The sequence below is a fragment of the Malurus melanocephalus genome, unplaced genomic scaffold, assembly GCF_030028575.1.
Source record: "Malurus melanocephalus ecotype Western Australia unplaced genomic scaffold, MMel_1.1 scaffold_64, whole genome shotgun sequence".
In the NCBI taxonomy this organism is placed as follows: Eukaryota; Metazoa; Chordata; class Aves; order Passeriformes; family Maluridae; genus Malurus; species Malurus melanocephalus.
In genome coordinates, this window is record NW_026623296.1 from 2,552,392 (window position 1) to 2,579,550 (window position 27,159).

The 27,159-nt window shown below is 39.7% G+C and overlaps 1 protein-coding gene across 1 annotated transcript; it reads left to right on the forward strand.

Annotated features, from left to right (window-relative positions):
* Nucleotides 1–150: 150 nt before the first annotated feature.
* Nucleotides 151–26,825, forward strand: PPP4R2 (protein phosphatase 4 regulatory subunit 2). Its single transcript, XM_057366407.1, has 9 exons — nt 151–327; nt 986–1,067; nt 16,767–16,937; nt 21,289–21,382; nt 22,036–22,073; nt 22,395–22,469; nt 22,879–23,022; nt 23,275–23,543; nt 24,481–26,825. The coding sequence occupies exons 1-9, from the start codon at nt 294–296 to the stop codon at nt 24,792–24,794; spliced, it is 1,221 nt and encodes a 406-aa protein (XP_057222390.1). The 5' UTR covers nt 151–293; the 3' UTR covers nt 24,795–26,825.
* Nucleotides 26,826–27,159: the final 334 nt, after the last annotated feature.

Sequence of the window (27,159 nt, forward strand, 5' to 3'; positions counted from 1 at the left end):
TGGAGCCGTTCCCGCTCCTTTTCCCGCCGTTTTTCCCGGCCCTCCCTCACGGCCGCCCGGCCCCGCCCCCTCACGCGTGACCCCGCCCCGCGCGCGGCCCCGCCCATTGGCCCCGCCCCCATCCCGCCGCCGGAGGGCGGGGCCGTGGGGCCGCGGGGCCGCGCACGGGCACGGCGCGGGCGCCATGTTGGAGCGTCGCTGAGCGCGGGGTCTCGCTGTGAGCGCGGCCCGGTCTGCGCGGGACTGGGGCGGGGGAGCCGCGCGGAGCCGCGGGGGAATCGCCCGGGCGGATCATGGACGTCGAGAGGCTGCAGGAGGCGCTGAAAGGTGGCGGCGAGGCTGGCGGCGGGGGGTGGGGGAGCGGTGTCGCCGCGCTGAGGGGAAGACTGAGGTCCCTCAGACGCTGTGGGGGGAGCGCCCCTCGCTGAGGGCGATGGGTCCCCGCGCTGTGGGGAGGGGGCTAAACCCTGGGGGAATCCCATAGAGTGGGAAGAGCCAGGGGATCGTTGTGGAAAAGTGAAAGGCAGAGCTCCCGGTCCCCCTGCCCAACGACCCTCAGGGCTGCGTGAGTGGGATTAGTGACTCTCGGGTCTCCCCGGCCTGGCCGCCCGTTCCCCCACATCCCGGCCCCTTCCTCTGCATCCCGGCCTCTTCCCCCACATCCCGGCCCTGCCTGGACCTGTCCCCTTCTCCCTCCCCAGCCCTCTCTGTTCTGGGCTCAGCTTGAGGAAATCGGCCCTCTCTCTGTGCTGTAGCYGCTCAGAAGAAGTTGCAAATCAACTTCTGCTACTCTGGTACGTGTGGTTTCTCCACAGGAAAAATGTTTCCCAGGGCTGGGAAGCTGCTGGAGTTCATGGGAACAGCGGGAACACTGTGAGAGCACGACAGTGTTTGTGTGGGAGCTGTACTGATAGTTAAAGCAAATCACTAATTATTGTGATTTTGTTCTTTTACCATTCTTTTTGTGTCGTTCTCATGCCAACAGATTTTGAGAAGAGAGGAAAGAAGGAAGTGTGTCCAATACTGGATCAATTTCTTTGTCATGTTGCTAAGACTGGAGAGACGATGTAAGTGTGGCTGTTTTGGTGGTCCTCASTTGTGACTTAAAACAATTCTGCATTTTAAGTCGATGAGATTCTACCAGGATTCTCTTTTTGCCTGTAGGCTGCTTCAGTGAGCTAAATAAGCTTTCCTTAGTTCCCACTTAATTTTGTGTGGATTAGTTTAGTTTGCTGATAGTTTTATCTAGTGGGGGCAGRCTTATTGTATAGGCTTTGCTCTGTGGTGCCTGTCAGATCTTACTGATCCTGCTCAGCACAGTAAAAACCTGTTGCTTTTCATGTATTTTAAGAAAGATTCCGGTTTTGTAAGTGGCAAGTTCAGCTGCTGTTGCAATGTCTGCTGTACACTGTTGTATAACTGTGTTTGCAGTATCTAATTGTGTTATTTACATAAAGATATCAATGGCTCAGATTATTTCTTCCTGGGCTCTGTAACCGTCCTGTGATTGTGTCTGGGTGCTGCTGGTGAAGAGGGGACAATCCGGAGGTGCTTTTTGCTGACGAGATGTGTGGCAACTGCTCTGAATTGCCGTCATTTTTCAGCTCGCGCGGGATATTCCCTTTTCCTGCCCTTTCTGTCCCGGTTCCCCGGGAAGTTTCCCCCCGCGGGTGTGAAGTAGCCGGAGGGAGCCGCGCTCCTTTCAGGGATCGATGCTGGTGCGGGTGACTTCCTTGGAGATCACTATTTGGCAGGAAAGGGAAAGGCTTCCCCGGCTGCGTTGCCGTGGATGTGCTCACTATTTGGCGCCCAGGCTGTCTCCTTGTTTTTGAGGCCTAGTGCCAGAGCACGGCTCCAGCAGGGGAGATGTGCTTTTACGAGTGTTTTGTGAGCAACCAGTGACCGCAGGGGCTTTGTTTGGGTTTCTAGAGTCCTTCTAACTTGTAAGAGGTTTTGTAGGTTTTGGTGTTTTTCTTTTTTTTCTTTTCTTTTCTTTCTTCTTTTTTTTTTTTTTTTTTTTGGTGGCTTGCTAGTACTGCTTGGATTAATGGTTTAGAAAGAAAAACAAGTTCTGAAATGTACTTTGCTCTTTGAATAGAAGGCTCAGGCTCAGCTGACATACACAGTTATAATGTTTAATATTTTGGTGTAGTTCTTATTATACAGAAAAAAACACACCACAGTAAGCCYGTACTAAAATATGTTTGAAACATTTTTCCCATTCCATTTCTTCAGGTTGTTTTTAATGTTTCTGCCACTGTCACATATATTCCAAAATTTCATTTTTAAAAAGTGATTCTATGGGGGCAAGTTCTTGGGAAAATTATTTCCTCTCTGATTTTATTTTCATTTAGGAAATCTAGTTTGTTCTTTATTATTTTGATTTTATTTTTGCAAACTTAAACGTAAACTAGGATCCCTCATCTGAAATACAGATCTTGGCTTCTATGTTTACAGGATTTTCTCTGTTGCTTTTTTTGAGGTCTGTAGCTCTTTTCATCATTCTTGAAATTTTCAGTTGCACGAAGTTTTTTTTAAAGTGTTGGATGTGTACATCAGAAATGTCTCATATAAACTGGAGACAGGCATGGCAATATTGTTCTATAATGTTAAATTTGCTTCAAATTATGTACCACAGTCTGTATTTCTTCATCAGATGTGCTTGTGTGTTCACTGATGTGTTAGGTTTCAAAATATCAGGAAATCAATGAATAAAAATTAAAATCTCATGGGAATCACTCCTGTGAAGATTGATAATGTGCATTTTAAGAACTTAATGTATTTTTAAGCTAGTACAGCTTGACCATTGTGAAAATATTCTGCAAAGCACAAACCTACCAAATACATACAGATTTAAAATGCTCTAGGTAGTCTTTATTTTCACTTATGCATAAGCAATTTTGTGTAMTAGAATCTAAACCAGTAATAAAAAGATACATTGGAATGAGAAGATAATAGTTTGCAGTGACACTTGTTGGGATTTTTACAAAATTCAGAGTGTAGTTTAACAAAAACAGTGAGGATGGTTTAGTCAGGGGTAATTACATCAATGGGTTGCAGACTTGATTATTGAAAAACAATGGATCTTACTCAGTCACAGCCTGTTCCTAATGTAACAAACAAGAAGTACTGAGGCAAATCAGGACATGAGAAATACTTTTGCTTTCAGTTATTATTTCTAGGAGAGTTATATGGTCTTCATGTGGATTCTTTCAGCCTTTTAACTTAMTCATGAAATACTAATTTTTAGAGGATAAATTGGAGTCTCCATCGTGGGGTAAATGATCTATACACCTATACATCCTATACGTCTCCAGACGGTTGCAACAGGTCTTAGTGACTGTTAGTAAACTTAGTTTGCAGAGGTACTAATGAAGTAAATTAAAGTTACTCTTTAGGTTTCATCAAAGCTTGGTCATGGCACACGTAGCTTGCTCAACAGATGGAAAGCACAGGCTCAGGTAAGGTCACTGAGTACCTCCCTGCCCCCACTTGTTCCAAAGTGCTTATTCATCTGAGGGAGTTGGGAACAGGTAGGTGCAGGTTTAGGTGAGGCTCCGATCTTCCTGGGATTTCTCTCGCAGCAGCCTTGGCTGTTTCACTTGTCACTGTTCCACTTGTGCTGTTCAGCTGCTTCTGCAGCTCCSTAGGAACCTGGGGCAGGAAATTCTCACAATTGTGTTTCTCTTGGACAAGGCTCAGTTCATTGATCCACATGTTTCGTCCCTGGTAGCTGATACATCCAASTACAGTGCASCTGGAAGGGTGGTGAAGAGTGGGARCAAAAGGTGAGAGGTGGTAAAGGCACTACTGCAACTATGATAAGGCTCTAGAGAGTATGTTTATTATAATTAGAGGTCTCTTTCAATTACAAGGAAGGCATGGAACAAAAACGTTGCTAATTTTGGTTCTGTTATCAGTGTAAGCTTAGTTGTGTTATCAGTGCTGTGCAGTAAAATCCTGATCATACAATGATGTGCATTCACTTCATCTTTTTGAAGTTAAAGCTTTCCTGTTGTGCAAAGTTAACCATTCACTTAATTACTAGTGAGATTATGGCCTACGTTTACAAAAGCCAGTCTAAACTTCCTATATTAGAGGTGACAAAAAGCAAAAGTCTGATTGCTTGGCTGCTTTGAAATATTTTTGTTTCTTAATAGCTGCCATGGTAAGACTTAGCCTTAGGTGAAATATAAAGTTTGTTGTTCAACCTTTTTTAAAGTTGTTTTGAGTCTTAGGAATTTTTTTTTTTTTTCTTTTCAGAGGAGTGACATTCTCGTTAATTACCCTGGCTTTTTACTGACATATTAACATGGAATTCCCTTAGTGAGACCAAGTACAGTCAGGGAAGTTTGTTAGAGTCTCCTTGTCTCCAGTTTGCAATGGATCAGTGTGACTTGTAAAACCAAGGAAAGTGAAAAGAAATTTGTTAGTCTTAATACTTTATCTGAAAGCCCTTTACAAACAAGGTGTGTTTTTGTGCTGCCTTTTTTTTTTTTAATAAGAAATCCATTTATGCATTTTTTCTGAAGTAGAAAGAGCTTGAAGAGGTGGAATGGAAATCAGAACACTGCAATACTAGAAGTGAAATGCAACAGTGAATTTTTTTTGTTGTTTCTCAATAATTTTTAAAAATAGAAGATTACTTATCAATTGTGATCTTTTGTCCTGTGTTTAAAATATTTTCTTTTACCTCTTAGGAAATTCTCTTKGGTTTAGAGTCACTCTGGCCCTTCAATAGCAAAAATGTTTTTAAACCATTTATKTAGGTACTTCACCAGAAAATCCAGTGTGTTTTACTGGAAAGGAGAACTAGGATTTTCTAAAATGGAAAACAAAACTTAGAAAACTAAAGCAATCAAAAATTTGATGTTGGTTTTYTGTGCATTTCCCTCATTCCTGCCCTTGGGCAGGGAACCTATAAAGTACAATTTTAATGGCTTAMTGTTGTGGAAAGYATAATGCAGAAGCTTACTGACAGTGAAGGAATTCAGAAAGTAGTGAAGTACCRAAATCTGGAGCAGTACAGTTCATAGGCAGAAGTGATTAATTGTAAAATCCTTCTAGGCCTAAGTAGAGAACACTGCCCAGGATGTGATGCAGTTACACCGGTTCCTCCCCTTAAAGCAGCATAAACAGCCATTAAAATACATTCTGGTTTCATTTCTTCCTGGAGTGAAATTCTTCTGGAAGCTCTGAAATGTTAATTTGAACCTYGTCTGAGCCTGAAAACAGAAGTTGTGTCTTTACATGTTTCCTTGAAGGCCAACATAAGTGTTTTTTTGCCAAGTTTCTTGAGTCAATGTTAATTCATGTGCTTGTAGGGCTAATATGGACATTGGTACTATCATGGTAGAATAGTTGGAAGTGACTTCTGGYGGTGATCCAGGCAGACCCTGTGCCCAAGGGAAGCTAATTCCAAAATCAGATAAAATTGATTAGGGCTTTTTGCAGCATTTCTGAAAATCTCTAGTCATGGCAATTTCATAGCCTCAGTTTGGCTCCCTGTTTTACTGCTTAATCATGTGTACTGGGAAGAATGTTTCCTTGGGAGCATCCTGGGCCCAGTGCCTCACCTTGTRCACCTTGGAAAGAAATCTCTTTCTGTCTCCTTGGATGCAATTATCCCTTCAGTGGTGAAAGTCAGCAGTGAGATTCCCCCACCCCAGCCTCTTTTCCAGAGGCAGAGGAGCTGCCTTAGCTTCCCACAGCTGCCTTGGTCACAGAACAGGCTTACAGTGCTCAGTTTTCCCTCTGCCAGCACAGGGATTGCTCCTCTCTGGGCTCTGAGCACCAGCATTTGAACTGGGTGTGTTTGGACTTTGGATCCCCAGCGCCAGGAGCGCTTGCAGTGGAGCCTTGGTGCTTCCCTGGGGCTGCACCTGCCCAGCTTTGCCAGGCCAGACTGTGCTGTGCCTTGCTCGGGTTGAGCTACCTTGTTCTCTGGTCTTCCCTCCTCAGCAGTCAGTCAGGTGGATCAGGGATGATTTGCCTTTGGTAAATTACATAACTGTAAATGTAAGTTACATAACTGCAATTCTACCAAAGATAATGGCAAAAATACTTTTGACCTTTTGATGCTGTTTCATGTRTCCTATGCAGCAGTGAACTTCCTTCCTACTAGATTTTAAACCTTTTTGAATCAGTTTAACTTTTCTATTTCTTTGTTACAGCAGGGAAATAGTTTGTTAACTGTAGGAGAGCTGAGTGAAGATACAGTAGCTATGAACTCCTRCAAGATTAAGTTTGCATTCTCAGTTCAATTGTTTTAACTATGTTCTCTGAACTCTTGTRTAATATCCTTTGTCTTGTTACAAATGTATAGATTTTTAGCTATAGGTCCTCTGGCTTATTTCACATGCTTAAATTTAGATTTTTTTTCCTGTAAAGTATGTTCTCTGCTTTTATTCAATGAGTAGTTTTCTTGCTTGACATGTGTGTGCTAGCATTTTTTCTGCTTTGGAAACAATTTACTTTCTGGAAAACCTAATGCCTGTTTGGGGAATGTAATTCCTTATGTGGTTTTTTTTTTTTTTTTTTTTTTTTTTTTTTTTTTTTTTTTTTTTTTTTTTTTTTTTTTTTTTTTTTTTTTGTTTTTTTGTTTTTTTTTTTTTTTTTTTGTGAAATCAGACAATTCTCCAGTTTCTCCCATAATGACAATTCTCCAGTTTCTCCCATAATAAGCAGGATCATATTTTTCTGGAAGACTTCTGTGTGCCTTTGTTCATAGTTCATATAAACCTCTTCCATTTCCATGTTCTCAGCAAAGTAAGAGGTGTGAGTAAACTTCCTTGCATTGTTGGCCACTATTATTCCTCACTAACTCCATTCCATTCAGCGTTTGGAATTACCCCCACTAATTTCCACTCCACTGACATTGTGTTTTCGGTTCCATAATCCACTGATATCTCGAAAGGACAGGATTCTTGGGTGAAAAAGCCTGCTGGTATACGTTTGTCAACACTGATTTAGCTTCCTTGCTCTATTACCTCTATTATAAACAAACATTTCTGTGTCTATGAATTGTGTAGCTGTAGTACTTCAGAGCAGTCAGTGGTGATACCGRTGAAATCACTTGCTGCTTTGGGAAACACACACTGTTGTAGTGTTTTATTTTAAGTGCTGCCACTTCATATCTGTTRGGAGTGGGGTTTTCAGTATAAAGGTCAGACTGTAACTGCCATTATAAAATGTGTGTGGTGAACTGAGCCTAATAAACATTAGTCTCCTTGTGAAATACACGTGTAAGGAAAGGCAAAAGGCAAACTCTGATTGCAGCTCTGAGATTTTGGAGTGATTGGAGTGCTTTATTTACAAATGTAGCCCTTTGCACATCCAGATTTGCAGTGTAAGTGTGGGTTCTGTCCCTGTTGCTAGACACAGTTTGTTCTTGTAGGCACATTTCCTGATAATCTTTTTGGCAGCCAGTCCATGTCACTTTGCACAGAAAACCACCCTACCATGTATCCTGTAGTTGTAATGCAGTTGCAGGTGTTTTTGATGATCACTTGTATTCTGTGGTCATTCTCCTCAAGCWCAGTTCTCTGCATTGCTTAATAGGATTTGTTGTCGTCCTTAGGGTTTCTCTTGGTTTGTACCTTCACCTCTCAGTGAYGTTGCTGTAGTGCCTGCCTCAGTGTGACCTCTGATATTTTCCAGTGGACCTYGAGTCTCTATTCTGTGGGGGCTCTGCTTGTTAATGTTTCATCTGAAGTGCTTTCCCAGGCATTTGGGTATTGTTCATTCCATATTACATTCTCAGTGTCAAGGATGTTTTTCCATTTTGACTTTGTAATTGGTGGCCCGTGATCCCTCAAGGACCCTTTGGGAAGGTGTCCTGTGTTGCTTTCTACTCTGCTATAAGGAAGTTAATTTTTGAATGAAGAACGTTTTAATCTTGTAGTTCTTTTGTTCTGTGGTCAGTTTTTGCCTTTAAAATAAAAGAAAATGAAAGGTACTTGTTTGGCTTTAGACAACTGTATTCACAAATGTACTTCCTAGAAAATTTTGGACTGAATTTTTTTACTGTTCTGTGGGACAGCTGTATTCTGTTGGAGTTAGCTGAATATTTATCAGGAGAGATCAGAATTAGTCCCTTGATGATTACAGATAGTGCTTTAATGTCTTCTTCAGCTGTCTGTTTCCATAACTAAACCTTAATCTTTGTTGTTCCTGGCAAGAGCAGTAGTAATTTGCAAGCAGCAGAGGTGAACACTCTCACTACTGAAGTAGAAGTAGTTCTAATGTCTCTCAGTTTCCCTGGTTCTGGAATGAGCTCATTGTGCTCCAAGGAGAGCAAAGACTGGATTGAGGCTGACAACAATCAGTGAGTGAAAATGGAAAAACACCTCCTGTGCTTGTGGGAAATACCAGTTTTTCCTCTTTCGAGCTCTTCAATGTATTTTTAATTAAAGTGAAAGGTAATGTGAGGTAAAATCCTACTGAAGATAAAATGTGAGAGTGTTTAATTTTACATGAGTTATCAGGTGAAAGGGAACAGGATGCTCCCCCAGGACGAGTGCTTTGCCAGTGTTTTCCTAACAGGAGCACATTACAGCAAGGCACAGTGTTCCAGTGAATTCACCCTGCTGGGGCACCTCAACTTCTAAAATTGATTSCTCATTTAGAAACACCCATAAAGGATCTAGCACTTGCTTAGGGCTTTGATTTAATRTTAGGTTGAGGCGTTTGTCTGCTTGCCAGAAGCATGTGAGAAGCCAGTCTCCACTGGGGTACAGGGGATTTTACTGTGTAAATCTGTTGYCATTRTTTGGAATTTCCCTGTGTTAATCTGCACTGTGTGAATGGAAAATAGCAACAGTGTGCAAAAGCGTGTCACCGAAATGAGTTTGCATGAAAATACTGTTAAAATTAAGCACAGGAAATAAAAAAGTAAGTTTTAAATATAAAGAGTATTTGACACAAGGGGAATTTGGCAAAGTATGTTCTGTTACCTGGTAAATGAGTGCAGCTGCTTAAAGGAATGGCTCGGCTCCCTTTAGTCACATCACACATCTTATTCTGCCTTATCTGCAGCATTAACTTTGTGGTTAGATCAGTGATCTGCCTCACCTCCTTGTGTGTGGGATCACAGGAATGGGTGGGAACAGCAGAGCAGGCTTGTCCCTTTTGGTGTAGACCAAGGACAAGGTTAAGTGTGTGGTGGGGCAGCACCCTCTTGCTCTGCACTGGGATGAGATCTCTGGGAACCTCAGCATGCCTCATCTCCCCGTTAAAGGGAGTTTAGTGCTGTAGCTTTTTATCCTAAAAATTTTCAGAGGTATTATCTCTGAAAAAAAAGCTGTTTCTCTACCACTGAGCACGCCTGATTGAAAAAGCAATCTGTTTGTATCATAAATATTGAAATAGTAATTCCTGTACGAAAGCTAAGCTGTCAAATGGCAACAGATTTGGGTTTTTTCATTTGTTGATCTGAAGATGCTGGGAACTKTGTTTTACAGGCAGTTCTTAAGATTTTTAGCTTGTTCACCTGTTCCATATAACTGTGTACTTCCAGGTATCCTTGTTTATACCCAGTGAATAGATCTCATATTAGGGTGTGCTGGATAAAGTAAGAATTGATGCAGAAAGGTGGAGGGAGTTGTCTCTCTGTGCTGCCTTCCCACCCAAAGAGCAGAGATAACCAAGGGAAGAGCTGAGGTGGTCTCGTTGTTCCCCAGACGTGCAGTCCCTGGGTTCCCTGTGCAGCTGCAGCTCCCTTTGCTGCCGGGGAGGATCCCTGGATGCTGCTSCCTGTGCTGAGCCGCTGCCAGCGAGCGGGACAGGACAGGCAGTCCCGGGCACGCTCCCGGTGCTGCCTCCCCACTGCTGCTCTTTGCACAGCCTGGGGGAAGGGAGCCACGCCGGGCCTCCTCATGCCTGGCATGAGTTCTGTGCTTCCTGGCGGCAGACTCGGGCCTTGGATTTGAGCAGGGGCATATTCCATCTAGACCTCAATATTTCTGTTTGCATACATCTTACATCGAGGCTGTGGAAGCAAGCTAGAAAGTTTGCTGCCTTTCCAGGAGTTTGAATTGGGYATGTGATTGCCGAGCTCACTTCATTTTCCCTGCCTTTTCACTTCTAAATAGTTCTGGAGATCCCATTGATAGACCAGAATAGAAAAGGAATTAACTTGCTTTGGGTGAAACTTTAATTTTGCATTTGACAGCCTGGGGAAATTGCTATGTGTTAGAGTATATCTTCATCTCCTACGAGCTCTAGAATAAGGCACAAAAGAAAAGAAACAGCGATTAAAGTTGGCAACTTGCTTCACTTCAAAACACTTGTTTCCTATCAGCAGGTTTCTGTGGGAGTGTCTTCTAAGTCAGCAAAAATTGRGGGGGGACAGAGGTAATACATGTGACTCATATATCTTGTTACATGTTATGTGAATCACTCAGAGATTGTCCTGTGGTTCTTTCCTTCTGTATTCTGAAGACATTGCTTTAAAATCAGTTTGTCTGGACATAAAGTATTCGCATCCTAAATATACTAATTCGGATTTGTTTTTTATTTTAAATTTCTGCTTGTCAGAAAGCCAGTAGTAGGAGAAATGTGGAGAGGGAAATACTTCCTAAGTTCTGATATTTCTTTTATGATTTTTTCAATGAACAGAATCAATAGTAGATCTACTTTGGTTTCATTTTATGTTCTGTGTGGTATGCAGCATCTCTCCAAAACAGATGGCATCCTCTTAAAATTTAAATCAAGTAATTTTGTAATGAACTTAAACACTGTGAAATCTGAAGACACCAGGACTCCTGGGACTCTTCATGTTTTAAGTACATAGCTGGGTCTCTGGAAGCTTAACATCTCTTCAATATAATGTTTTTCTTAATTAAACCTGTAATCAGTGAGGCAATTCCAGAAAGATTTATGAAATAATTGCAGTACTTTCAGGAATTAGCCTTGTTTTAGGCACTCTGAATTCTTTGTCCAGTTCTTCAGTTAATTTTAGGTTTTGTCCTGCTTTGCTTCAATGAGAAAAGTTTATCTAAAGTGTGTGGGCCATATGTACTCCCTGAGGATTATGTCTGATGTTTTGTTACAGTTTGTAAAAAAGGAGATGAGTAGGTCAGACTGGTTATCTTCTGCACTCCTGGAGACTTGGCAGTCCAACCTCCACCTCGTGTCCAGGTCATGTGTTGGTGTTGGGGAGCATGGTGTTATTGCAAAGCCTTGGAGCTTTAGCACTTTAGAGTGCTAAATGAAAGAGAACCAAATCGTTTGTTCAACATGGATAGTTTTCCCTTAAAAAAGTAGGAATTTTCATATTTGCCAGGTCTTGCCCAAACAACCTGATTAAATATTTCAGGCTTTTTGCTCTCCTTATTGAACCTTATCTCCCAAAGCTAATATACCAAGTGGCAAAAGAATCATGTAAAAATCTTGTCCAACGGTCAGAAGAAAATACCAGTTAATTTCAGAGTCACAAAAATAGTGCAGATATTAGCAGAGGATTCTTCTCTTCTCCAGTAACCATAGTGGTAAGAGAGAGAGCTGCTTTCGCAGTTTCACCAGTACAAGCATTTTGCATAAGCAGGAGATAAGGGAACAGGGGGATGTCTTTACACTCTGGGAGTGACATGATTAGATTATATCCATGTAAAATGAAATTTTGTTTGGATATGCATGTTTGGAAGGATGAATCCTATGCAAATCATGTTAGTGGAGACACAGTCATTCCTTGCAAGCAACTTTGTGCTACTAATTCTTTGAAATCAAAGCATTGCATCAGATTGCTTGCCCTTCTTTCTGTCTGAGGTGGCCTGTTCCTTGTTTAAAATGCTGTTCATCGAGARGAATTGGTGCATTTCTAAACTTGGTGAATGTTGCTTGGCAAATTCTGTTGATCTGTAGTAATGGATTAGTTCCAAGAGAAAATAATGTAGTTCAAGAACAGGTGTGAAATAGATTGATTGCTTTTATTAGAGAACAGAGTTATTTACGATTGTGTTCTTTTATGTTTCTGCTCTGGCAATGTTCTATTGTGTCTAAATTAGTCTCTCTTCTTTTTGTTGTTGTTTGTTTCTTCCCTGTGCAGTGGAGATATTTTTGCTGCTTCATCAGCTCTCAGTGACTCAGTGTGTTACTGTAGCTTTGTTCTGACTGTGGAGTTCCCTTATACTCTTTTGTGGCTTTTGTCTTGGGGCTTAACTTTCTTATTTTCACCTACTAATTTTGACCCCATTCTGGGGTTTTATGTAGTTGTATGTGGGATTAAAAAAAAAAGGCAATTAATTGGTGATTTTTTTTTTGCATAGCCTGTCATTTAATTTAATCTCTACTTGCTCATTTTGTGTCTTATGTCTTCCCCCACCCTTTCCTAGCCTTTTTGTCTTGTTGTCTCTCTAATTATATGTAAATCTTCTCAGAATTGCTGATSTTTCTCATAGGATTGGCTGTTTGGTCAGGTGCTGTCTGCTTTCATGTTTGACACTGAAAACACAACTGTTTTCAAACACTGAAATCTTTTCCATCCATGTTTCTCTCTTATGTTTCTAATTTTTAATGAAATTTCAAGGTCGGGGACTGCACTGGGGTACAATATTAGGGTGTTAAACATCTTTTCATACCTTAAAGCACATTATTAGCATGTATTAAATGTTTAAGTTAGATACAAAGACTGAACTCTTGAACTCTGTATGAGCTTTCATGCTCTCAGTTGTTGCTTGACTATTAAAGGTGTTTTTCAATAAACAATTAAATTATTGAGTTAAACTACCAGCAGTCTGTTCTGGGGGAATTTGAAATGGTTGGTGTYTGTATAGGTACAAGCTGTAGTTCTGAAGTGCTGTGATTGATTGCCTCTCTTCAGCCATTTCTTTGCCTCTGACACCTTTTCTTGTTGGCTGTTTTTTCATGAAATCAGTTTCTTCCACTTGATTTTCTGTATGACAGAGCAAATAATTTAGGTTGATAAAAGGGAACTATGGTGTGGGAGCTGGTGGGAGGGAAGCAGAGGACTTTTATGATAAGCTGGTATTTTTTCCTAAATGATTGGGATTTTGTGTGGGACTACAGGCTCATTATCCCAGGAGAGCTCTTTGTACAGGTGCATTTACACAGGGTGACCCAGATATTGTAGTGAAAGGTGCCTTGATGTACATARAATGTATGTAACTACAAAGCTGTCRTGGTCTAGAATGAGCACTGAACCAAAACGTCTCAGGATCAACTAATTTTTTGAAGTATTGTTTTTGAAGGTATTGTTACACATCATGCAATGTTCTCAGCAACTTTTTTGTTTCAGGGGCTATAAAAGCTCTCWAAGTTGCTGGTACAAATTCCCAAGCCAGTGTAGTTGACAGGAAGARCATGTTTTGGAAGAAAAGGCTGATTATGTGCAATGCTGAGTGGGAAGAGCAAGTATTTATAAACAAGAATGCTCTGAAAAAAGTATGAACAGTATTTTTTCCATGGAATTTCTTCAATTTGTTATTCTTACAGACCTTAAGATGTTTTTTAGTTATTTTCCAGTGTATAAAACTTAATGAGCTTGTACACAAAACAGAATGTAGAAGAGTTTCCTTTTGCTTCTGCTTGGCTCTTGATTTAACTATTGAAGTATTGACGAAACTTTTCTCTTGGTTTTGGGTTCTCACACTGTGTAACAAAGCAGAGAAAAAAGAGGTTMTTTTCAGGAAGCTTGTGATACGTGTGGAATGTTTTTCTGTTCTGAAAACAGATATTTGGCACTGGTTTGTCTCTTCTGTTTCTCTTAAGTGACCAGTCTTTCAGTGAATGGTGATAACTTACAATTTCTAGAGGTGCAGATATAGATTGCTTTGATAGCTAGGAGTATATACCACTTTTAATCTTAATTTTGTGTTGTCTAGAAGTTCTACTCATTGTTTATGAAGGAACTGGTTTTCTCTGTGGATGAGATGTGAGTTTGTAGAGTTCAGCTGATGCCAGCTTGTACCTGTCATTTTCATAGACTGGTGAAACAGGAAAGGTGACTTCACTCTTGTGACGCTTAGTTTTGATCACTTCCAGTAAGTAAATGGGAACTGAGAAAATCTCGCTCTCCTTGCAGAAATAATTTTGGGTTTTCAGGTCAGAAATGAGTTCATTATTTTAACAGCACTGATGACAGGAGAGGCACGGGRCAGCTGTGTTTATAGTTTGAGCTKCAGTTTTGTTTGAGATTGCACTGAATGTAACAGTGGCCTTTGAGCAGTTCAGCCTTCCYGCTGCTGCTACTGCTGCCCCAGCAGCAGGGAATTCAACAGTGCTGGGAAAAACTGCTGGAGAAACACAGTGAATGTCTGAGCAGCCAGGCTGTGCTGAGCCCCTGCTGCTGTGGTTACACTGCTTGTAGAAACAGCTTTTGAGTTGATTTAAGCTGGTGTTGCTATATCTGTGCTAGCCATGGTCAGCCTTGTGATTGCAGGATGAATTTTCCTTAAACTCTGCTGCCTCTGTGTGTAACCTGTCCTGTGCTCCCTGGTCAGCAGTCATTTAACAAGTGTTTTGGAATCCAGGTTGAGAGATACTTTCTATGTCAGTAGTTTAGTGTAGTGCAGATAYAAGTTCTTAGGCTTTTTATGAGAGAAATACTAATTAAAAGTTAGAGTTTAAAATCCGAGTAATAGTTTTCTTGACTTCTCTATATGGGCAAAATATTACAATCTTTGTTTTCTTTAGCCTCAGCATTGTAAAGGAGCTGATAGGTGCTGCTTTCAGGCAGTAGATTGCCATTTTAAACCTCATGTTGATTTATTTCAAACACTGATGGGTTAATAGTCTATGAAAAGGTGTTACTATTTATCAAGAAATAAGTAACAAGGAAAACAAAGAAAAGCTCAAGTTTTAAAGTGTGGAAATATATCCAAAAGAGGGTTGTTAAAGAATGTTTRGAATAATAGTGAAATCCCCTTTCATGAGGCAAGTAAAGCTCTTGGGATGCTCTGTGGGGAGTRATCCCACTCTGTCATGGGGTTATTTACTCTGTCATGGGGTTTGTGGTGTGTTTACATATTAAATCTGTGATTTGTTACAAAAAGTTTGGTTTCATGGTGCTAACACTGCAGAATGTACAGCTTTTTTATTCCACATTTATAGTAGTAAGGCCTAATACTGTACATTGGAACATTATAGTATTCTGCTTTGGGTGTAGAATGCTGATTGGGGACYTAATCCAGTAAGACTCAGTGGTGCTCTTTAATCCATTCCATTCCTTGCTGTTTATTTATTTATTAATTTTTTTATTACTGTTCACTAAGTCCTGTGATCCCTTCTGTTTTGAGGTGCTTAAAGGACTCTTGCATGGGAAAACAGAGGTTTGCTCTCCTGTTTGAAATTCCCTCATCCTTGCAAATTTATCATTCCTAATAAAAGACAGGAACTTCATTTTTGGATCTCTATAGATAAAGCTGAGCTGTGCTTTCCCCTCTTTTCATCTCATAATTATTTCTTTGAGACAAAGGAGAAAATTAAGGCAAAGATGACGTGACACTKCTTTTCTAGTGCAAGCAGGCTGATAGAGCTTCTTTGGGCCTGTGGTTTGAGATTTGGTGCTGCTTGTGCTGGAGAAGCAAACATCACCACCCGTGGTTTGCAGCACAAATAGTTGTGTCAGCCAAACAGAAGAGCAGCTGCTACATGGGGTTGGAAATAGTCAGGGCTACCAACAGCAGCCTGTAGAAATACAGCCTTTGGCTAAATAGTTTTCTGTATAGTTTAATATTGCTTTGAGCAGGAGCTGAAGGGCTGTCCAGGGGCTCAMATTTTATGCTTGTTTGATTTGAACCTGCTCATACCAGATCGTGTATGTTAGAGATAAATGTCAAAGATCATTTTCTCACTTCATTGTTGGTTTGTCCTTTTTCTTCTTTTTCGCCATCTTGGAGCTGTGCAAGCTCCTGCTTTAACAGGGATAGAATCAAATCGATCCTGAACTAAATCAGTTGCTTTCATGTTGCTCCCTGTGCTGCTCAGACAYGCATGAGCCCAAGGAGGCCCTAAACAGCTTCTGTGGCTGCTATGTGGGGCCATGGCTGTGGAAGGGCTGGCTCAGCACTTGTCTTTTGTATCTGGTGTGAGGAATCTGTTYGCTTGAAAATTTCAAAATCTAGAATTTTATAAATGATAAAACTTGAAGCTGTWAGGCAGAAGGTAATTTGGAAACATGATAATAGCTTACTGCTGTGGGAATGTTTATCGGGAGTCAGAGTTGTTTTGCCCACTTAYTTATCAACAAGTGCCAACTATGATATAGAAAATACTTTCCTTTTTGAGTAAAAAGGGTACAGTAAAATGCTTTAAAGGTGTGTGGAGTAAAAAAAGGCCTTTTGGTAAGGTTTTGTAAGGGAAGCAGATAATGCCTGTGTACAGTTGCTCTGTGGTTCACAGACTTGAAACACTTTTTGTTTTGGTGTTGTGGGGTTTTTTCTTTTTTCCCCTTCCACCTCTGGTGAGCTCACTGAAAACTTTAGACAGCATTGTAGGCTCATTTTACATTGTATAGACACGTGCATATTTCACATTTGGGTTTGCATTGTCTGTGGATATTGGTTCTTTAAGGAAATGGCTTCCCCTGCTGTTGTGGCAATTGATTTGTTTCACATTGTTCCAGTGTAATTGTTGAAATAGTTACCATGCTTTAAATTCAGGGAGGAAAAYAACACTGCATTACTTGCCTCGTTTATCTTAGAGCTGGCATACCAGGGTGAATGTTGTTATGCAAACATAAACTTACACTGTTGTTCTTTGGGTTTAGRACTAACTTGCCTATGTATCAATGCTTGTGTTTTATGCAGGGTCCAGTGGTCTCAGTTTAAAGGCTATTTTATTTTCAAACTGGAGAAAGTTATGGATGATTTCAGAACCTCAGCTCCTGAACCAAGAGGGCCCCCCAATCCAAATGTGGAATATATTCCCTTTGAAGAGATGAAAGAAAGAATCCTGAAAATCGTCACTGGATTTAATGGGTATGTAGCCTTTGTTTTCTAAAATCTGGATAAGAAACGTATTTTCCCGGTTTTTAACATAGTAATTTGTACTGTCTATCTGGGACTGTTCATTTGGCTTCCTCATAGAGATGAGCAAAAGCAAATACTTGCAGTAGTTTCTGAACTTTATTATTCTGTCATTGAATGAAAAGTGTGGCATCCTGTGGCATCATTCACTTTGTTTTTTCAATACATAGTTTTTAAACAGTGCAGTTCAAAGAAGCATCATACTACTAAGTGCGTCTAAGAGGTTAAATAGACAGTAAACTCAGATATCTTTCCATTTGATACTTCCAAATATACTGAAAGAGGTCTGGTGTTCAGTTCCTGATTGTTTTGCGGCAATTCACTGGCTTTTGAAGAAATCGTGCTGTGAGAAAGAGGGTGTGACCAGGAGGCAAAGGTGGGAATTGTTGACCTGGGTTGGAATTGTTAAATTATGCCAGATTCACATTTATAGCTGAAGTGATATTTACTAATGAGGGATTTGGGGTGTTTGATCTGATGCTGACARTGTCCTAGATTAAAGTGTATCTATGCCCTTTGCTGGTTTCCTGATTTTGGAAGTTTTTGTTTCCTTTCAAATAAAGCTCCTGATGTTTTTTGTATTATTTGGTGTGTCCTTTTTACTAGCTACACAGTGTTTTTGTTGTTTCTAAACTGGATTACATACTTGGCATAAGCTGAATCATCCTGCTTCTGGTGCTCAGTGCTTGCTAAGACTTTCAGCCTTTTTCTCAGCTTGTTGATAAATGGGCCTGTTCTAAATCTTGCCTTCCTGATCCCCTGAAATTTCAGGTTCAGAGGTGCTACTACCATGTCCTTAGTATTGTATTCTGATGCTATATTTATAATTTTTGTTGTCAGTGTTCCATGCTACTTCATTTATTTGCAGTTTAGGATAAGTCAGATCTCTTCCCCCCACAATTGCTGTCGTGTAGGAGAYTTCTAAGAATGTGAAATTCAGCTTGTTCTCAGCTCCCCAATATTTATATCGGGCTGCTTCACTGCAGGAATTTAAAAACAAACCTATCCTTTATGCTCAAGTCTGCCTTTCTCCCGCCTCCCCCAGCTTTTTGTTAATGCTTCGTTGCCCACAGAATGGGTAATGTTCTCCCAGGGACAGCTAATGAATGGGCTGCTGTTATCTGCTGTTGTTCCCAAGTGCACTGAACAAACCTCTGGATGACGAGTCTGGAGCTTAGGCTGTGCCTGTGCTATTTTCATCCACTGCTCTAACACTTCAGGGTGCTCAACTTCCTCATGCTTTGCRCTGAAACTCCCAGGCTTTGAGGAAGCAAACTGCATTCATTAATTACCTTAAAGGAAATAATGCCTGGGGATGTTTCAGGATCTGGGATTGCAGAGTGCTTCATTCAGTAAATCCTGTAACCCCCACAGGGAGGATRTGACTGTAAAAGCCCAACCATGTGGAGGTCTGTCCAAAAAGTAACAGCAGCAGGTTTTGGGTTTTGTGATTTATATTTTCAGGCTTCTTTAGAGCTGTGGATGTCATTTTAGGGTACCAGAGCAGACATGGATGCTACTTGATGTGACTTTATTATTGGGATGTTTTGAAAGTTTTAATTTGAGTTGGAGAAGTAARAATGATCTTAAGAATGACCCCTGTTTTGGGGTTTTTGTAGCTGCAGTCCCTTTTAAAGAAAGTCCCTTTAAAAAAAGTCCCTTTTTTAWGCTGTCCTGTATCTTACTTCACATGGTAGGTTTGCAGAGCCAGCTTCTCTACAAAGCTCTTAAAATTGCTTTGRAATAGGAACTTACTGCCATTTTTTTATCCTTTTATCCTTTGTTAGTGAAAMAAGGAAGTTCCAAGGTAAGTTATTGGGGGTATCTGATGACAGAAGTTTTCACAGCTTGAATAAAATGGATTATAATCCAAATGTCATTGATTTTTTTTTTCCTATGATTTGATATAGCTGTTGCAAGTAATTTTCCCAGATCCCTCTTGAATCCTGTCCATGCAGTAAATGTTTTGTAAATCACTCTGGACTGTAGTGCTGGAAGTGCAGTTTTGAGTGTGTTGGTATAGAATTTTAAGTGGTTACCTTAAGTGGGCAGGTGAGGACTATTCATGCAGCTCATGTACTGAACTAATTAAATTTCTGAGCATTTACAATCCATTCTCATACTGCTCACAAACTTTGCATTGGTGTTCCTTTATAGATTTACACCAATTTRAATTGCTTCTGTTTTAAAATCAGGTTGTTATACTATTTTGAAACAATAGTTTTATGAAAAAGAGTTYTTGAGGTGAAGTTAACTGGGGTTTGCCACACTTAAAAATGTTGGAGTTCCATGCAGAAGGGTGATTATGTGACACCGGGTGCCATCTGCTGCTCAATACAGGAAATTCACTTTGCTCTGAAGAATTTGGAGGAAAAGGAGCTGACTTTTGCTTTCTTTTTTAATAACTTGTTATAGCTGAGAGTAAAATAGGAACACAGCCTTTACTTCTGAGTTAGTTGCATGCTGCACACTTCTGGAGTTTGCTTGTTCCCCAAGTAAGACWGAGCTCTGTTGATGTTCCAAAACATTTCATGTCACAGCATTCCAGGTGACCAGTTAAGTGCAGCTAAATCCAAATTAGCCAGGCAGTGTTCCCCACGATGTCTTACAGATCTGGCTGATGGAGAAGAATTTAAAATTTGGTATGTCTTTGTGTTGAGTAAATTGATTTTTCAATGGACAGTCTAGTCTACTAAAAAGAAGAATGAAGTCTTTTTAATTACGGATTTTCCAACCCAAAACCAAAGTGGCCATCAGAAGAAACATTAGATTAACTTATTATTTTATCTATATGGAAAAATTAACAGATCAAATAAGTTCTTTGTGACTTAAGAGTTGGGAATTTTGTTAAGGCACTGCRCAGAAGCTGAACATAATGAGTATGGACTTGATGATCCTAAAAGTCTCTCCTAAGCTTGATAATTCTATGAAGAATTTGGGTGGCAAAGATTGCTGGTTGACCAATGAAGAGCAAGGAAAGGGAAATTATTAATACCAGAACCATTGTCAAGCTTYAGAGCCTTCATGTAATAAACTGAATTAAAAGGAACACTTGTTCCTGTGGTTTTTTTTTCTGGTTTGTTGAGGATTAGAACTCCCTCAGTAGCGTAATGTACAGGCAGTTCTGAAAAACATAATTAAATTGTTGATACTTAGTCACTGTCTGAGTACTGCTTGCTTTTAGTTAAAATGGGATGATGAATTGGAGCTGTGCTGATCTGGGCATCTCTAACCTGGCTTTTTAGCTAATGAGCAAAGCTGSAGATCCATGCTGTGTTAGCTTATGGCACTGGCTGGAGGTACCATGTACTGACTTCCTCAGAAGATAATAAAAGTGGAATTTTGACAAAAAAATTAGAGTATGGGATACATACACACATGCACTGTGTCAGTCTGTATTGATGCTGCTCTGGATTTGGTGTCATTTKTATTCCCAGCCATGGAATGGTTTATAAATATTGTATCAAATATTCTTCTTAGATAAACTGTTTTAATGCTTGTGGCTCCAAATAGTTAACTGTAAAAATGCATGATATTTTATAATTTTATTGAAATATTTTTGCCAGTAGTTTGTTAAAGTGTGACACTGAACTTGGATTGAAAGTGTGTGACACCTCAGGTGACGGGGAATTGTCTGTAAAGTGTTTGTCTGAAAGGTCAGTTTCTTATTTCAGCAGGGATGGAATTGAGTGCAAATTTGTCAAAAATAAAGATGTRTTTATGTGGTTCCTGTGCATTTATACATCACTAATTATGAATTATTTTTCCTGAACTGTTCCTTGATAGATGAGTACACTGTTCAGTTGTAGCAAAATGAGTATTTGTAACAGCTGAAGTATAATGGTTCTACTGATTCCAWYATTTACTGCATTTTCTGTAACTGTGTTTTGTAAAACCTGAAATAAACTGCAAGTTGAGACTTGTTTAGCTCTAGTGTGTATGAGTCAAATTTGTTTTGAATCCCTTACAATTTCTGTGCTCTATATTGGAATAGTACAGTCAGAAACTTTCCTGTTTATGAACTGATTTCCTTTTCGTTGTTTAAATGAATCCTCTGAGTTGTGGGATAATGCATTTAGGATTCTACTTGGGTTTTGTGGTGGTGAGCATAGGAAACAGCTTTGTATGAGRCAGGACAAAATAAAGCCTTGAGGTGCTGCCCAATATTGCTCATGGTAACAAATTTCAGTACTCGCTTTGTTCTACRTTGTCAGTAAGGTGGAGAAAACAGTGATGTTACTGCTTTCTAACAGTCATACTTACTGAAATAAAATTAAATAATTTCAAATCTATTTCATTGCAGCATCCCCTTCACTATCCAGCGACTCTGTGAGTTGCTGACAGATCCTAGGAGGAATTACACAGGAACAGACAAATTTCTAAGAGGTGTGGAAAAGGTATGTATTTTTTTTCTGAAAGAACACAGCTCCTCAGTCACAGCCACCACTTAATAACTTCCCACCACCACTTAATTACTTCCCAATTGCTCCCAAAAGTCTGCTGGTTTCCTTAGGACTCAGAGCCAGAGYACAGCTAATGGCTGCTCTGAAGTGTTTTGAGTTTGTTTCATACCTTTCAGCAGCAAAAAGCAGTTTTAAAATAACTTTAGACATACAAATTAATTTCAGGGCTGCAATTCTGTGTTTCCTAATCACTATGCAGTATTCCACCTGTAGTTTGTGGAGGGTGTACTGACAGTTGTTATATGGAGTCCTAGTTAGAAGTAATGAGCTGAAATACTCCGAATCTTTTGATCAGGTATTTCCTTCCACATTTTTTAACTATTTTGCATACTTTGTTTTCCTGAGATCCCTCAGTTAGAAATTAASAGACACTGAGGCCTGAGGCTTAATGTGCTGGTCTCGTTAGGACAGTAACACACTTAATAAAATCCTGAATTTTAGAGTAATTATGGCCTGGCCTTGTTAGTGGGAGCAGAGGTACTTTATCAGATCTGACCAAAATCCTGTAACTGAAAGTTTTGAGATGTTGCAAGACCTGAAGCTTCTGTTTCTGAACTCTTRATGTGTTTGTTGTTTGTATATTACAGAATGTCATGGTTGTCAGCTGTGTATATCCATCTTCAGAGTGAGTATAATCTTTTCTGTGAAACTTCAAGCTTGTGAATGTGTCTAATGTAGTTCTCTTGTCTAATGTATTTCTCTGCCTCTATTTCTCAGTAGTTGTGTCTAAAAGCCATACWTGCATAGTTCAGATACTGTTATCARTAGTTAAATCAGCAATAGSGATGGTGTCTGCAAGTATAGCAATTTGGAAATAAGTGAAAACCCCTTGGGGACCGACAGTGGCAGCTGTGTATGTTTGGGATTGGGAAATGCTGTGTAAACAAGCTTGAAGTTATTCAAAGTTCCTTTATTCGTAACATTTAATTGTTGTTTTATTTTCCAGGAAAAATAATTCCAGTAGTTTAAATCGGATGAATGGTGTTATGTTTCCAGGAAATTCACCAGGGTACTCTGACAGGTGAGTTTAGTTCCAGGGGTTAACTTTTACTGGGTAAACTCAGCGGAGTTCTGGGAATAGCTGGTTCAGTTCCCTTTTTACCTGTTTTGATCCTGAATAGATAGCCTTAAAAGTGGGATGTGACATGGAATGCTGGGAGAGTGGGGTAGAGGAGGCACGAACATGTACACTATGGACTCCATATTTTGATCTTTCTGTAGCCTCCTTGTTGAGAATTTTCTTGTTTCAATTCTTGTATCGAAGTTTGGACATTGTAGGCATGGAATGTTTTATTCAGTATAAAACAGCAAAGCAKCTCACCTATTTGTTTAGTTTTGTTGATCTTTTAAAGCAAGGGTGTAGCTGCTTTCTGCCAAATAGGAGCAAATTATTGAGAGACTGGGTTAACTTTTCATCCTGATTTTTAAAGATCGAATGTAAATGGCCCTGGGACCCCCAGACCCGTGAGCCGGACGAAGGTTTCATTGTCAACTCCCATGACAACCAACGGTTTGCCAGACAGCACAGAGCATAAAGAGCCCAGCTTGCAGCAAACAGAGGAGAAGAAACACAGGTTTGTCAGGGAAAATATGTTTTGAGTGTTTTTTTATCTGTCAGGTTTTTTATTTATGTTTAAAAATTAGTCTTTTTGAAAGACTGGCCATGGTGGCTTTGGGGTTTTGTTACATAGTAAGTGAAGTAAATTCTATTGTTACCACTTACAGAGTGCTTAAACTGAAGTAGCTGCTGCTTTTTTTTTGAAAATGTGACAATATACAGAATGCTTTTCTTCGATAAAAACTACATCTGCTTCTGTTGCTTGTAGTGAATCACCAGTGTCTGAATCAGAAGGTGCTCAGAGCAGCCCGGTGAAAAATAAGCACTCTGAGGAGGATCCTGCAGAAGCAGAAGGACATGAGGTAAAAAGACTTAAATTTGACAAGGAAGGGGAAGCCAGAGATGCACCAAACCAAACTGCCTCCAGTGAAGTCTCTTCAGGTATGGGGGAAGAGACAGAAGCATCCTCTACATCTCAGGATAAAGAAAAAGATTCTGCTTGTGCCAGACAGCACTGTACAGAKGAAGAGGAGGAAGGTATTTCAGATTTTACTGTCTTTGTGCATTTTCCAAGGAATTGGGATTTTYTTTACAGGAGCTGGGTTTGCTGAATGTCTCCAGTTGTGCTTAAAGATGAGCTGCTTGTTCATATTGCAGTTTTGCATAATGTAGCAATTCTKTTACTTCTTTTTCCTTGGTCCTGCAACTCAATTTGAAACTTACACAAGGGCACTTAAAATCTCCTTAGGCCATCAATTACATCAGGGTGCACTAAGAATTCAAGAATCCCTACTTCAGGGTGTCATCAGGTGCTCTCATCTTTTCTCCAGAATGGGGATGGGTCATAATCATGTTTTATTGTCTTTGTTAATAATGGAATTTACTTGAATACAGATATAAGTTTGTGTTCTCTCCTTGAAGAGACGGAACAACGTCTCCGCGTTCTATAAGAACAATAAAAATTATCTCACTGTAAGGCAGGCTCTGTACCTAAGTAAAAGTAAATTACTGCAGTTAAGAGGCTAATCTATTTTTTACATAATCTTCAAAGTCTGCTTTTAATTATTTTTGGGAGGCTCATGTATTTGTACAGTATTCCTGTAGATCATAATGGCTGTACACTTGAAACAGCCGTAGTTTCATAATTTCCAAAAAACTGCTTCTGATGGCAAATGGAAGATGTGGGGAAACAAGAAAAAATTACTTCTTAAACTTTGTCTTTATCCAGTGAAGCTTAATTAAATGAAGCTACCTATTAAATAAAATAATTGCACTTTATTTTATGCTATTTTGGGACAATTTGGATATCCTGATGGATACTACTTWATCTTCTAATAAAATTGAGGTTTGCCTGTTTTTCCTGTCCTTGTCTGTGTTGTGGAAGTTTTGCACAGCATAGCTGGGAATGGAAAGTAGCAGGATTCAAGGTATGGTGAAAAATCCCTCAGTAATACTGTACTTTCTCTGTTCCTAGAATCCTTCATGTCTCCCAGAAACGTTGGTCCAGACAGAAAAGATCAAGAAAAAGACAGTGACTCCTCGAGTGTGGCTGAAGAGAGCTCTGAGGAGAGCAGTCAGATGGAGGAGTCTGACCAGTCACGGGCAGAGAAGGATTTACACTCAGCTGACAGTGAAATCAGTGCATCTGCCACTAGTGGAGCTGACTGCAGTGAAACAGAAGAGCTGGGGTCCTATGCTAGTGAAACTCCAGAAAATTCCTCAGAGACCCCGATGGAGAACAGTGATGAAGCCACAGAAGCTGCAGATGAACCTATGGAGCAAGACTAATTTAAATAAACTTAGAGGCAGTATTTTCCATAAGGCTCCGGTTTTACACTGTATAAATAATTTTATGTAATAAAGTGGACCTTTAGTTTTACAAAAAGAAGCAGGTTGTAAAATAAACTTCTCCATGGATTGAACCTTGAAAGAGTTGTACATGATAAGAACTGTGAATACCAGCTCCTTCAGGTCCTGCTTACCGCTGAACTTTCGTTTGGTCAAATCAGTGGTTTGTGTATAGTTTTTTTTATTTAGAATAAAAGTTTTTAAACTGGAAGGTAATTATAATTTTGACAACTTTTTTGGAGATCACCACACCTAGTTGTATGTCAGCAAGAGAGCTTTTTGTCTTGTCTTTTTCTGACAGCTCTAGCAGTTACTTCATATTTTGGTTACAGTTTCAACATTTGACATGTGAAATACGGGGTTTCAAGCTGGTTTCCGGATTTTTATTTGAATACACACCAAGAAACCTTCTGTTGTGTGTTTCAAATGTGTTCCATTTCACACACACACTTCACACACACATCACACAGCATGCACACCTCCGTTACCCTCGCTGTTCTAAGGGGGAAAGGGTATATTTTTCTGTTTCTATAAAAGATAAATACAGCAAATACTTTTTTCTATAGGAAAAGACTGAGTTCACCTCTCAAGGCAYTTTGCCTCTGGAAAAACAAAACAAATGAAATCTGGCCCATATGAAACCCTGGAAATACTAACAYTGTTGAAAACACCAGAGCAAACACATTCCAAGAGAACTGTTCCAATGACAACATTTTTGTATACTTCTGAGGTGCCTGAGTGAAAGGAGTTCATTTATTTATGAGAAAATGTGCTTTATGTTGAGAACGTTGTAATCAAAACATTAGCTTAAACTTTTGTAGAAATGTTTGAAAATAAACCTTGGAAGAAATGAGCAGGTATTTGCTTTTTTTGAGTGCTTCTTGGAGCTTTGTGAATATTGTAGAGAAGTCTCAGAGTTCCTGCAGGGTTTGCAGGTGCCATCGGGCTGATCACACCACTGGATGGGGAGGATGGAGACGTGACCATGGTCAYGTTCCTCAGCTAAAAGGGTTAGGGGTGCAGAGAAATCACCACGATTTGTATAACATTTTGGAAGTGAACTAAATATTTTTGAACATGCTACTTTGACAGCCAGTGTTACATTTTTTTCAAACCAGCTCAAAGCACAAACTACTGCTTTAAACTCAATATTTTCCAGTTCCCATATTTAAAGACATGCAAGCTGCAACCTCCCAGTCACAATTACTGGCTGCCAAATTTATACCTGTTTCTTCAACTGTACCTTTTTGATATTTAGAATTTTTAAATTTCTGTAAAGTAGATTTTTTGTAGATTGTAATGAGTGCTCACTGCCATTGTGAAACGGTATATAATTGTATAATTTCTGTGTGTAAACTGAATGCTTGGGCTTTCAATACAGTATTCATATAAAGCAATAAATATTAATGTTATGAAATATCTGAGTACATTTTTATCACAGTTGTTCCCTCTTTGGTTTTAAGTTCATGTACCTGAAGTACAAAAATGACCTCTAAAATGCATGCTGATAGTTTCTTGTACTACATGGTCTGCTTTGTATTGTTTGGGGGAAATTTAGGTTTTGATTAATTCCAGAATTAATTTGGCTCAGCTGGACTATTTATAAAGTTATTTCTTGCTGATGTTACCTATCAAGTTGTGAGCAGACAGGATTCAGGGAGACGCTTGCAAAAACAAAAAAAAAAATGAAAAATCTTATTGATCGAGATCCCCTTGCAGAAGGAAAATTGTACTTGGACTCATTTTCATTGTGCTGAAGGGTTGGATGTGTGTTTTCAAATTAAAGAACTGAACCAAAATGTTGAAATTAGGAAAGTTTAAGAATATAGTGACATCTTTTTTTTTAATTTTATTTTATTTTAATATTTTGCCAATGAGAAAATTTTAAAATTTCTAAGTTTAGAGATTTCTGAAATTTTCTTTAGATTGTTTATTTGTGACGATATTGTCAATAAACTTGTTCTTTAAGCACCTGTGACCTTTCCAGATGTTTGTTTGAGCAATGTTAGTACCACTCCTGCAGAGACCTGCAGAAGGACTTTGAGGTGTGGATCCATTTCTGTATCTGCAGCTTATTTTGCTGGCTAGTAAAAATCAAAATAATGCTTCACCCTCACTGCAARGATCTTAATCCTAAATGTGTACACATATTTAATGAAACCTCCTTTAAATTCCTTGATTACTCACGCCAGAGCACGTGGCTTTAAGCAGAAGGAGGAGGTGTAGATTGGATTCTGGGAATAAAATCTTGGCTGAGGGTGGGGAGGCCCTGTCGGTGCCACATTCGGTGTGCCAGGGACACCAA